Here is a 13853-nt window from a genome sequence, read left to right as displayed (position 1 = left end):
AAATGCCAATTACCGATTGTTATGAATCGGCCATGCTGATTAATCGGTCGACCTCTAATTACATTTTACATTTACATTTTAGTCATTTAGCAGACGCTCTTATCCAGAGCGACTTACAGTAGTGAATGCATATAATTCAGACCCTTTTAATCAGTCCTTTATTGAAGCACCTTTGGCAGCGATTACAGCTAGAGGTCGACCGATTAATCGGAGTGGCCGATTAATTAGGGCCGATTTCAGGTTTTCATAACAATCGGTATTTTTGGCCACCGATTTGCCGAATTCTTTTTTTTTATTTTTTATATATTTTACACCTTTATTTAACTAGGCAAGTCAGATTAAGAACACATTCTTATTTTCAATGACGGCCTAGGAACGGGGGTTAACTGCCTTGTTCAGGGGGGATTCGGGGATTCGTTTTTGCAACCTTCCGGTTACTAGTCCAACGCTCTAACCACCTGCCTTACATTGCACTCCACGAGGAGCCTGCATGGCAGGCTGACTACCTGTTACGCGAGGGCAGCAAGAAGCCAAGGTACGTTGCTAGCTAGCATTAAACTTAGTTTTTTATAAGATATCAATCTTAACATAATCACAAGTTAACTACACATGGTTGATGATATTACTAGTTTATCTAACGTGTCCTGCGTTGCATATAATCGATGCGGTGCCTGTTAATTTATCATTGAATCATAGCCTACTTCGCTAAACGGGTGTTGATTTAACAAGCGCATTTGCGAAAAAAGCACTGTCGTTGCACCAATGTACCTAACCATAAACATCAATGCCTTTCTTTAAAATCAATAAACAAGTATATATTTTTAAACCTACATATTTAGTTAATATTGCCTGCTAACATGAAATTGTGTCACATCTCTAGCGTTCATTGCACGCAGAGTCAGGGTATATGCAACAGTTTGGGCCGCCTGGCTCGTTGCAAACTAATTTGCCAGAATTTTACGTAATTATGACATAACATTGAAGGTTGTGCAATGTAACAGGAATATTTAGACTTAGGGATGCCACCCGTTAGATAAAATACAGAACGGTTCCGTATTTCACTGAAAAAAAAAACGTTTTGTTTTTGAGATAGTTTCCGGATTCGACCATATTAATGACCTAAGGCTCAGATTTCTGTGTGTTTATTATATTATAATTAAGTCTATGATTTGATATTTGATAGAGCAGTCTGACTGAGCGGTGGTAGGCACCAGCAGGCTCGTAAGCATTCATTCAGACAGCACTTTTGTGCGTTTTGCCAGCAGCTCTTCGCTGTGTTTCAAGCAGTTTATGACTTCAAGCCGGGTGGGTATAATTTGTGGAACGTTCCAACAGGAATCTATTCCAAAAACTTCGTAAATAACAAGGTTGCCAACAAACAACGCATACAAAAATATAAGATACCGGGTAGTGAGTGGTCTATTTCATTGCGTTTTTCACTCATCACGTTTATTCCGAAAAATGTCTGTCCTCACTCTGGTTGCCTATGGACAAACATTAAGAATAAGCTACGTGGTGAGTTGATGCCTATTCGGCAGCTAGTTAGCTAGGTTTGTATGCGTTGCTACTTTGTATGCGTTGTTGGTTGGCAACCTTTTTATTTTACGTTTTTTGGAACAGATTCCTGTTGGAACGTTCCACAAATTATACCCACCCCTTCAAGCCTATGAACTCCCAAGATGAGGCTGGTGTAACCGATGTGAAATGGCTAGCTAGTTAGCGGGGTGCACGCTAATAGCGTTTCAAACGTCACTCGCTCTGAGACTTGGAGTAGTTGTTTCCCTTGCTCTGCATGGGTAACGCTGCTTCGAGGGTGGCTGTTGTCGATGTGTTCCTAGTTCGAGCCCAGGTAGGAGCAAGGAGAGGGACGGAAGCTATACTGTTACACTGGCAATACTAAAGTGCCTATAAGAACATCCAATAGTCAAAGGTATATGAAATACAAATCGTATGGAGAGAAATAGTCCTATAATTCCTATAATAACTACAAACTAAAACTTACCTGGGAATATTGAAGACTCATGTTAAAAGGAACCAGCAGCTTTCATATGTTCTCATGTTCTGAGCAAGGAACTTAAACCTTAGCTTTTTTACATGGCACATATTGCACTTTTACTTTCTTCTCCAACACTTTGTTTTGCATTATTTAAACCAAATGGAACATGTTTCATTATTTATTTGAGGCTAAATTGATTTTATTGATGTATTATATGAAGTTAAATTAAGTGTTCATTCAGTATTGTTGTAATTGTCATTATTACGAATACATTTTTTAAAAGATTTTTTAAATTGGCCGATTAATCGGTATCGGCTTTTTTGGCCCCCCAATAATCGGTATCGGCTTTGAAAAATCATAATCGGCCGACCTCTAATTACAGCCTCTAGTCGTCTTCGGTATGACGCTTCAAGTTTTGCACACCTGTATTTCGGGAGTTTCTCTCATTCTTCTCTGCAGATCCTCTCAAGCTCTGTCAGGTTGGATGGGGAGCATTGCTGCACAGCTATTTTCAGGTCTCTCCAGAGATGTTAGATCGGGTTCAAGTCCGGGCTCTGACCGGGCCACTCAAGGACATTGAGACTTGTCCTGAAGCCACTCTTGCGTTGTCTTGGCTCTGTGCTTAGGGTCGTTGTCCTGTTGGAAGGTGAGCCTTCATCCCAGTCTGAAGTCCTGAGCGCTCTGGAGCAGGTTTTCATCAAGGATCTCTCTGTACTTTGCTTCGTTCATCTTTGCCTCGATCCTGACTTGTCTCCCAGTCCCTGCCGCTGAAAATCATCCCCACAGCATGATGCTGCCACCACCATGCTTCACCATAGGGATGGTGCCAGGTTTCCTCCAGATGTGACGCTTGGCATTCAGGCCAAAGAGTTTCATCTTGGTTTCATCAGCCCAGAGCATCTTGTTTCTCATGGTCTGAGTCTTTATTTGCCTTTTGGTGGAAGTGGCTTCTGTCTGGCCACTCTACCATAAAGGCTGCAGAGATGGTTGTCCTTCTGGAAGGTTCTCCTATCTCCACAGAGGAACTCCAGATCTCCGTCAGAGTGACCATTGGGTTCTTGGTAACCTCCCTGACCAAGGCCCTTCTCCCCCGATTGCTCAGTTTGGCCAGGCGGGCGACTCTAAGAAGAGTCTTGGTGGTTCCAAACTTATTCCATTTAAGAATGATGGAGGCCACTGTGTTCTTGGGGATCTTCAATGCTGCAGAAATGTTTTGGTACCCTTCCACAGATCTGTGCCTCCACACAATCCTGTCTCGGAGCTCTACGGACAATTCCTTCGACCTCATTACTTGGTTTTTGATCTGACATGCGCTGTCAACTGTGGGACCTTTTATATAGACAGATGTGTGCCTTTCCATATCATGTCCATTTAAATTGAATTTACCACAGGTGGACTCGAATCAAGTTGTAGAAACATCTCAAGGATGATCAATGGGAACAGGATGCTACAGAGCTCAATATTTATGCCTCATAGCAGGGTGTGAATACATATATAAATAAGGTATTTCTGTTTTATTTTTAATACATTTGTAAAAACTTCGAAAAACCTCTTCACTTTGTCATTATTGTGTAGATGGCTGAGGATTTTTGGAATCAATTTTAGGTTAAGGCTATAACTAAATGTGGAAAAAGTCAAGGGGTCTGAATACTTTCTGAAGCAACTGTATCTTCAAATGATGTGCCAATTTGGCTGTTCCATAGAGGTTATTGCTCCCCTTTTTGATCAGTGTATGGCCAGAGAAAACATTTAATTCCTTAATTGGTAAGGATTATCCAGCCTCAAGTATTTTAGCATGCTCATCAATGGTAGGTTGACTAGTAGTAGTTGCAGAAATAGCAGTACGTATCACCTTCAAATAGTGTTTCAGCTGCCTAGCTCTAAAATAGAGCATATTGAGTCCGAGGTATGATTTCGGAATGCACGATGCAGTTCTGTGAAATGTGTTGTCAGTTGTTGCTATTATCTAGGTCAGTGCTTCAAGAGCCCTCTGCGCTTAGCCTTCTGATAAACAATTTCATTTTGAGAGGGAACTGCTGTTTTCATTATTCATACTCTGGAGTTGTGGTGTATCCACAGGGGTACTTGAGAAGACTCCATGAGACCATAGGCTTACTGGTCAAATGCACATGAGGGGATACTTCAGGGGTACTCCGAGCAGAGCAATTTAAATTCAGTTGGTGATACAGTAACCGAAAAAGGTTGTGAACCACTGCATTAAAGCATGACACCTAATTTCCTCAAACTACAAATGTACACTGAACTAAAATAAAAACACAACATGTAAAGTGTTGGTCCCATGTTTCATGAGCTGAAATAAAATATTCTAGACACCATATGCACAAAAAGCTTATGTCGATCAAATTTGGTGCACATGTGTTTACATCCCTGTTAGTGATCATTTCTTCTTTGCCAAGATAATCCATCCACCTGACAGGTGTGGCATAACAAGAAGCTGATAAAACAGCACGATCATTATACAGGTGCACCTTGTGCTGGGGACAATAAAAGGCCACTCTAAAATGTGCGGTTTTGTCAAACAACACAATGCCACAGATGTCTCAAGTTGAGGGAGCGTGCAATTGGCATGCTGACTGCAGGAATGTCCACCAGAGTTGTTGACAGAGAATTTAATGTTAATTTCTCTACCATAAATCGCCTCCAACGTCGTTTTATAGAAAATGGCAGTACGTCATAATGACCTTACAACCGCTGTCCACATGTAACCAGGCCAGCCCAGGACCTCCACACCCGGCTTATTCACCTGCGGGATCGTCTGAAACCAGCCACCCGGACAGCTGACGAAACTGAGGAGTATTTCTCTCTGTAATAAAGCCCTTTTGTGGGGGAAAACTAATTCTGATTGGCTGGGCCTGGCCCTCTGCCCAGTCATGTGAAATCCATAGATTTTGACCTAATTCATTTATTTCAATCGATTTGATTTCCTTATGAACTGTAACTCAGTAAAATCGTTAATTGTTGCATGTTGCTTTTTTATATTTTTGTTAAGTATAATTCCAAAATTAGAGTTCTAACCTCACATTCACTGCCATTCCTAATTTATTTTCTAGTATGTGGTAACATAATTCCACATCTTCCCTTGCATTTCACCGGCTGGTCAATGTGTGTTGGCATTTGTGTATCTCGGGTTGAATACCATTCTAAGGCAGTTTGTCAGTTTCAGCACTCGTGCTATTTCTTTGGTCATTGCGCATTGCTTTTTTCCCCAACCTGAAATTGGGGAGATTACCCTGCTCGTTGATGCATGCTGGACTCCTCTCGATTTCTGACTTGTTCACAAATCGATTTAAACTGCTACATGATTCTTTAACAGTGGAGTTGCAAGTTAGATGAGTAGCACAAAATTGACTGCCGAAATGTAGTGGCGGACGTGAGTGACATTTTAAAGGCAAGGGGTAGAGTTTCATTCTTAAAACCTAAAGGGTATTTGTTGCCCCAAAGTTAGTCAACCAGCTTAATGCCATTTAACATTTTTACAAAGCCCCACAATTACTTTTCACTTAAACAACTGTAGCTACACAACATAGAATCACAACTTCTTATTGGAAAAGTTTCTGCTACTTTGAAACACCAAAGCGCTCAGCTGTATCTTTTCGATTGTTTCTGCTCTTCATCTCTTCTTAATCTAATTGGTTACCCTCTGTTGCCCAAACTGAATTGTTTTTAGGTCTCCTCTCCACCTCCATTGAAGCTGTAACTTCTATTGAATGCGGGTCTCACCCAATATCACCTGGCTAAACCTTAAAATTCCCTACTTGTCTCTTGTCTACACCCATTGATCTCTGGGTTTTATAGCTGTGGTCTTTTCCAAGTGGGGATTACAGTCTACAGGCTTGCTATTTATGTGTTCTGCCTCCTTCTGTGGACCAGGGCCAAGAGTTCAGCCCACTCTCCTCACTGCACTAACGACTGGTAATTTGGTAAATGCATTTGAAGGTGGAATGAAAAAGATCCCTCACTGTGGAGTGATGATGCCTCCAACTCCTTTTTATTAATTCTGTCACTTATCCGCCTGACCGTGTCTTGGCTGGGTTCCAAATGACCCATGACCTCTGCTGGTGGGGGCTATGCAGAAATCAGTATAGAAAGACGAGGTGGCTATAAGTCATACAGGCTTGGTATCAGATTAGATGCAGTGGAGACAGTCCTCATCCCAAGGCCTTTATTTTCATTCAGACACTTACTGATCCACATCACAAACGCCCTTCAGGAGACCAGGTGACTCTCGCGGGGAGATCGAATGCAAAGATTTGTTTAATTACTCGACTGCTACGAAATAGAAAACCAGGGTTTAGCCCAGGGGTATCTCCTATCGATTTAGACTGTGTGGGATATTTGAATGAACCCGGCATGTTTGTAAATGAGTTGTTTAAAAGTGTCTTTGGTGGGTGAAGTTGATAGCCTTTTCTGCTCAGGTTTCTAACTCTGTAGTCTCTGTTTCTCCTTACAGACGGGCGGATAGAGAGCGTTCGAGACAGGCCACGATGTCCAAGATCTCCAAGGCCGCTAAGGCTGTGAAGAAGGTGGACATGGGGGGTGTGATCCGGGCCATCGTGAGGTCAGGGCAGGCTGCCCCCGGACCACCTCTGGGTCCTGTCCTGGGACAGGTAAACTCACTGTTCAGACTTCCCTTCCTGTCTCTCCTATTCTATTTTCTCCAAAACAAAAAGAGAAACATGGTGTCAAGCTCTTTACACGTCTCCTCTTGAATGTCTTCGAGTGTCAGGCTCTTGTGCGTCATCGGTTGGCAGTTGCGCTTAAAATATACTTGGAAGTTCCAGACAAAAATAAGTGGTGTTGGTGCCTTTTGAGAGCTGAGCTATGTTGAATGATTTAGATTTCCCTTCTGTTTAGTGTCTCCCTCTCCCACACAGTGGGTTGAAGAGCTCAGGAAAAGATAAAGAGCGTGCTAATGAGGTGAGACAGGTTGCGTCCAGGCAAGGCAAAGCAGAGCTGTATGTTTGTCTGAAGGGACCCTGTTTTTAGTGTGGTTTCGTATGCCGTTGTTGCGGCGCACCGTGCGAGTGTGTGTTTCTTTGCTGCCTTGCTCCACCAAGCGCTGAGTGTGTATGTGGTAGGCTAAATTGTACATAAATGCCAGTCGGCAGCCGCTCTGCTTTAGGCGCCGGCCTTTGGCCCTAATCTCCCCTCTCTCCTTGTTTTTTTCCCTTCCTCTCCTCTGACTAACCACCCCTGACAGAGGGAGCGCAAAGAGCCAGGTTGCCTGTCGGCCGCAGGGCATATTTAAACAAACGAGAGCAATAAAAGGGCGAACGGGAGACAAAAGGGAGGACCTGACGGCTTTGGTGGGAGAGAAGTAATTACAGTCCAGAGTGAAATTAACACACCCCAATGGAGGCGAGTAAAGAGGGAGAGGAGGAGGAGGAAAGAAGAGCGGGCCCACTATATCTTCAGGACCTCAGGAAAATGCTGAGGGTTGTACATGGGGCTTAACAGGTGTAACAAATCCAAGGAAGTAGTCATTTGCTGAAGCTGCTGCTGATGTAGTTACTGCCGTTATATTTGAAATATGAGACAAGTTGCCCAACGGGGAGTGCATCCACAATGTGTAGTGTTTGAAATGGAGAGTGAGGGATGGATGAAAGAGCGCGAAACGGAGAAGCAGACTCCCAGCCTACTCTAGTTCACATCCCTGCCGATTCTCTCAGAACTACAGAGAAACTCCCTGGAGGAATGGCCTTGCTGTGTGTGTGTCAGGGTTGAGCTCAATTCAGAATTTTGGAATTGACTTCTGTTATGGAATGGGTTAGGTAGTATAGGTTTTAGGAGTATAGGTTTTAGGATTATAAGTAGATGCAACATACTACAAAAACAACATACTACACTTCCACACCTCATCCCCAGGGGGCAGCAGCAACCAACTGGGTCAGGGGCTGTGCTCTGCTACGAAGCCTCTGAGCACATTAGGTGCTGCCAATTAAGGTGATTGACTGTCAACGTCCCAGCTGGGAAATCTGTGAGGTTGATGGTTTTCTTTGATGGCCACGAGGCCTATCGTTTGTTTTTTAGTCTTTTAGTTTGGGCATGCCTTTTTTTATTTGTTCCTTTTTGTAACCGTTTGATCCACCATCTGAACAAATAATGATCTGTTTGGACTGGCCGACCAAGAGGTCAAGAGAGATGTGCTGGTGTCTCCTGGGTACATGCATTCAACACCTGGTCGCGTACGCTTACTTGTCACATTAATGGACACGTGGAGTCAGATTACCCCCTAGACTTAGCGAGCACCGTGTTCACAGTTGGCAGTCTAATCGGTTTCGTAACACTCCCATTCAACTCAAGTTGAAATTGTAATTAGAATTGGCGACCCCGCAGGATGCAACATTTCAGATTGAGTGACATGAAGTAAAATTAAATTCAGTGCAATTCAAAGAAATTAATCTCAGTCATAGAATGAGTTTAATTGAATCTGACGGGTCACACTTTCAGATAGTAAAAAATATAACTTTTCTCTGTAAAAAATGTTCATGTACAGTTTTCTTTTTTACTTTAGTGCTTAGAATAGCCAATTTATGTTTCCACCAACCAATTTAATTGGTTTGGCTTCTTTTTTGAAGGCCTCGGGTGAACTTGAGGGTTAAACTAATGCATTCTGGGAAATATCATTCCCCTCCATATTGAACCAAATTTAAGGGATTAATGAAATATGCCTTTAGAATATTAGCATACATGTTTTGTTTTCCTTATTGATTCGATTCTATTTTCTTTCATTCAAATTGCAATTCTGTATCCTGCTAACTACTTTAACTCTAATTCAAGAATTGAATTGGAATTTGAGGCATTCTCAATTAAATTCTGAATTGAGCCCAACCCTGGTGTGTTAGCGCATCCTGTAAACCAAGTATAAAGCTATCTAAGCTATTAGCATTTAGACAAATGGGTCCCAATCTCAATTAATAGTAGCATTAATGGTTAGAGCGGAGGCAGACTGGGTGCGGAGTGCATTAGGAACCGCTGATGGAGATTGAATAGACCCTTGCCTATCCTAAAAACGCCACTTCCTCTCACACACACCCTAGCACATCTGCAGGCTCCCCTGTTGAAACATTCAAGCCAGACCAGCAGACAAATGGCTGGCTGAAGGATCACCATGCCTACCAGGGCTGGCGCTGCTGGTTAAATTGTGATTATATGATAGCTTTTCCTCTCTGTCACTCTGTCCACATAGCACATCACGCTGCACTGCCTGCCTCTAATGTGTGGAGAGTTGGACAGCCAGTATGTCCCCTAGCTGTGAATGATCGACCTCTGATCCTGTTTTCTCCATTTGTTGGCGACAGGCTGCCAATACCCTCCCACGCATGGCCAATAAAGTGTCGGAGCCTGGGAGAATGAAAAACTTTATTTCAGTTTGTAAGCTGTCCTGGAGGTGTCGCTGACGACAGCTGTGGAAGAGCTTTCACAGGAAACACACTGACAAACACCACGGGATTATGTCCCATATGACACCGATGTCTGTGTGGAACCAGTACTAATTGTAGCTCCTTGGAAAACAATGCAGTTCTTCGCTTTACATTTCTCACGCCGCCTCAGCCCTCTCTCAAATAGTACAGGCGGCCGTGACCCAGGGGATGGATAAATCATCCCTTTAAACAAAGTGAGCTAATTGGACGAGTTACTGCTGTGATTGCCTGGGTTGGTTGCCTGTGGTTTTTAGTTTCTGTCTCAGTGTGAGGCCAACCGTCTTCTCTTCAGTGCTAAATGCTTCCCTGACCTGGGAGCTCTGATGAGCTTGACGGCTGATGCCGAGCTGTCTTTCTCTATGGACAGTTTCTAGAGTTCATGGGAGATGGAGGGGCCCATGGAGGTCCCTGTGGGATCCAGACTGACGTGGGACAGGGAGCAGCCGTGGCTGTGGGAGCGGGACGGTGTGTGGTAGCGAGAGGGCAAGGGGGTGGTTTTGCCTGTGGCTTGGTCCTCCGTCTGCTCTGAGCTCTGTGTTGCCAGGGTGGATTCCCCCCCTGCCTCTGCTCCGTCCCCAGCCCCCATCCCCCTGTCCCCACCCTGCTTGTGCCTCTCCCAGGCTGAGCTCAGCTTCACAGCCAGGGCCAGTAGGTTCTTCCCCAGGAACACTGTAGAGACCCGGGGGTCCCTGTACCACAGCATGCCTGTTCCCCTGAGGGCCAGTGTGACCACGTTGATGGTGACCAGGCTGAGCCAGGGGTACAGAGGCTCCTTACGGGCCCCCCTCTGTCCCGGCATGGCGGCGGCCCCCAACTCTGTGAGGGCCACGCAGGGCAGCAGGAGCAGCAAGGCGTAGCAGTAGAAGAACACCAGGCCTTCAGCCCACAGGGGCACCCTCAGGTCAGTGGCCCCTGCGTGGGCTTCCCACAGCCCGGCCTGCAGGTCCAGAACGTCCAACAGGTCCACCACCACCCAGAGCAGCCTCCCCCGCACCTCCTGCTTCCTCCGCATTGGCGTCATGTTGTCAGCCCCAGTCAGGATGAGGAACAGGGAGGGAAGGCAGATAGACAGCAGCAGGGTGAGTGTCTTCCTGGCCAGGGGGTCGGGTGGCCGACGTTCCGTCCGGTAGTTCTGGCAGACGAAGAAGAGTTTGAGCTGGAGCAGGGACAGGAAGAGGAACCAGAGGGTGTTGGCAAAGCCGCGGCGGGGGGAGAGCGCCTCCGACACCACGCCCGCCGACACAAACCGCAGCGCCAGCAGGAAGCCCAGGTCACCTAGCAGCACAGCGGCGCACGGCCACACGCCGGGCCCTGCCTTGCCGCGGGCTCCCAGCATGCTCTGCTCCAGCAGGTAGAGGTCAACCACTGCCATTGTGCTCACTGTGACCAGGGTTGATACGCACACCTGGGGCGTAGGCACCATGCCTGGGAGAGGAAACAGAAGGATGACAAGTCAAGAAACAATATACTATATTCAGAAGAACGGTTTTAGACTTTGTCCTCATACACCAATGGGAATTTCACTTGCATGATAGACCATCTTTCTTCAAGATGCTTGCTTACCTAACAGTGATGCCAGTCGTACTTTTTTGCTTGTTGCTATGGATAAAGATCATTTTAATGCCAATTCAGTGGTGAGGCTGTTCTTCCCTGACCATGCATGCTGAGGAACTGTGTACATTTTCTCACTCCTCTTCAGATATGTAAGTTTTAACCCTGCTCGGCACCTGGTCTAAAACTCTGAATTACCCAGGTTTTCTGCTGTGGCGTTTTGCTTGTGTGCCCTTAACTTATTCATTATTAATGAATTGTGTTGAAGTGCATCCAGGCAGGCAGCTTGTCTACTTGTTTTCCTTGCTGTTTAGTCGGCCTCATTGTTGCTGCGTGCTGCAATCTTAAGTCAGCGGAAAATTGCCTTCTCATTTTGGCGGAATATTAATAACGCTTCTCTTTAAGATTTGTTCTGAGGATGTTTTTTGACGGTAATTGCTTGCTTGTTCATGAACACGTGTTTGTCACTGCGTGTGTCCCTGCATGCAAGCCATTCTAATGGGCTAATTTGCCCATTTATGGAATGCCAATGTGTAAAAAATGTTGCGCCGAGCCATATTTTAAGTGGACTGTACAAAACCCCAGTATTGATTTGGGAGTGAGAAATGATCACCGATTTTTGTACAGTGAAATTCCTCTCCTTGACGTATTGAGGCTAAGAGACTGTAGCGTATGGTTCTCAGAGCAGACCCAGCCAGGAGCGCTGAGGAGAAGTGTTAGCCATCTGCCTACAGCACCACCAAGGGTGTCAACCACTCCACGGGATCGATGGTGTTTTAATATGAAATCATTACCACCTCCAGATATGCCATAATGGCAACACTTGAGTCTGATCGAGCGAAACGATTGCGGGCTCTCCGGCCAGCGAGGAACGGATGAACAGATCTACCTCTTAATAACGTGTGCTAACGTGTGCTTCTGATTGACGACAGGCATCAATCTTTTCAATGCAGCACTCATCTGAGCCCTGTCATCCACGGCACGCGAGAGACTGTCAGTGTCTGCAGGAGAGACTTGTGGGAGAGAGGGAATTGAAAGTAAGAGATTGATGCTCTTGGCTGTCTACATTCCTAATAAAGTATTACTACAAGGTAACAGTTCATAAATGAACTCAGCCTGGCAAGGAGGGGAGATGAGCGCAAGATGGAAGGTAAAGTGAGGAAGACGAAGCTGCAGACAGAATTTGGTGGAGAAAAAAAATACATTGTTTCTTACGCTAACTCTGAGATCAGAAGAAATGAAATGCATTACTACTTCTTGTGGAACAGATGACTGAAAAATGGATGACTGAGGAAATGACCTAGACTGACTGATCCTCCTAGGGACATGGTGAGGAAGAGGAGGAGCCCAGACGTCAGAATCACTAATATATGATTATCAGACGACGGGCTTTTTTGTTTCACTGCAACCCACAACCTGATTTATCATTGCTGGAAATGAATGGATTCTAGTGTATCAATTTGCTGACTTCGAGAATATTGGAATTGAAAATGGTGCTTTAGCTGAACACCCCCCCCCCCCCCCCCCCCAGAACTGCCGTCAGTGGCGGGAGAAAGGTAATCTGCCACCCCAGATGGTGTGGTTTTTTGTTGTTGCCTTTCTCATTCCCACCATGCCTCTTGGCGATTCCATATGCGTCTAAAATTGTACCCTGGAACCCCGGCGTTCCTCTGTCAGCCTGTGTTTGTGTTGCTACGGCTTGTCAACACACAGAATTGATTCTGTTCTGAGTGACCGTCCTGGATGACGGCTGTGTGTGTCCACTCTGCTCATCAATAATGACCAAATTCATCATCACTATGATTACAAATGGATACTGTAGCTGACAGGCTGATTCAGGCTTTTCCACTGCAAGTGGAAGGAAAGGGCCTGCAAAGGTGGACAGGTGAATGATTTGCTTGGGATTTCTCAGCCCAAGGTGTGTAATAGGGCAAAAAATGAAGACTTCTTTGTTGTGTGTATTGTGTGGTGGAGAAAGGAGTGTTTTTCACCAATTACCCAGGGTAATCTGTTATGGCTTTCCAATTGCCTCCCTTACACACACACACAGACTGGTAGCATTTTGAAATGGGGCTTGCCTCCTTGTTTGTCACTTCTGTTTTTCTCTATATATTGGAGGTCTACCAGGTGTGCTGGGCTGAAGGTAAAAGGAATATGAATTGCTCTAGACCTGTAATTCATCTATAAAAACATTCTGCCTGGAATGTTTGTCTTACTACAAATTAAATCAAATGCTTACTTGTACAAGCAAGGGATATATGAGTGAGACTGAGAGGACTGCCTGTTAGAGAGAAAGAGGTGATTAGGTGTCGGCAATTAAACTGGATGAATGAATGGGGGTGAAATCTGTATAAGTCTAATGTAATAGTAATGGAAAATCCTGTCTAATCCTGGTGACTGAGTTGCCCTTGGGCAGTAACATCTGAAGTCTCATGAGGCATTTGTAAACCTATGATAGGATTTGACATGTGTAGGGGATGGATATGTATTGGAGCATGTCCTCCAAAATGTAATGTTTATTTTCCATGATCATTTCAACAGATCTGTTTTAAATCCCCTCTCTATGGGGGATTTTGTCTTCCATTATGTTGATGCAGCCCCCAAAATGTAACCTAGTCATCTAGCCTTATGCAAAAATTTGATGCACCACCTGTTACATAATGATCTTTTTTTATTAGTAGATGCATACATAATTCAACTCTTTGAAAGTGGGGGATAGTTACCCAAAGCATGTGTTCTTGCTTTGCCGCTCCACCTGGCTTGATTGAGATCCACTTCGCCTATTAGTAGAAGTCGAATGGTCCCTGGATGAACATGAAGGTCCAAACTGATTCCTTACATCGATTTGCTTTGTTTGTTAT

General features: G+C 44.8%; 1 protein-coding gene and 1 pseudogene across 4 annotated transcripts in view; one reads left to right on the top strand and one right to left on the bottom strand.

Moving 5' to 3' along the window:
* mrpl11 (mitochondrial ribosomal protein L11) overlaps nt 1-13853 on the top strand; it is a 59543-nt gene that overhangs the window by 24883 nt on the left and 20807 nt on the right. For all 3 annotated transcript variants that reach the window (XM_014199662.2, XM_082975176.1, XM_045718116.2), the window contains exon 2: nt 6468-6624. In XM_014199662.2, the coding sequence (XP_014055137.1) occupies nt 6502-6624 (123 nt within the window). In that variant the 5' untranslated portion in view covers nt 6468-6501. The remainder of the gene's footprint in view (nt 1-6467; nt 6625-13853) is intronic.
* On the bottom strand, nt 9686-13843 carry LOC106604718 (transmembrane protein 121 pseudogene; annotated as a pseudogene). Its single transcript, XR_014392312.1, has 2 exons — nt 13716-13843; nt 9686-10866 (listed from the first exon to the last, which is right to left on the bottom strand). The product of XR_014392312.1 is annotated as a transmembrane protein 121 pseudogene (transcript).

The sequence above is a fragment of the Salmo salar genome, chromosome 05 (genome assembly GCF_965601325.2).
Source record: "Salmo salar chromosome 05, fSalSal1, whole genome shotgun sequence".
NCBI classification, from domain to species: Eukaryota; Metazoa; Chordata; class Actinopteri; order Salmoniformes; family Salmonidae; genus Salmo; species Salmo salar.
Note: the sequence above shows the minus strand (reverse complement) of the source record. Positions and strands in the feature narration are given on the sequence as shown.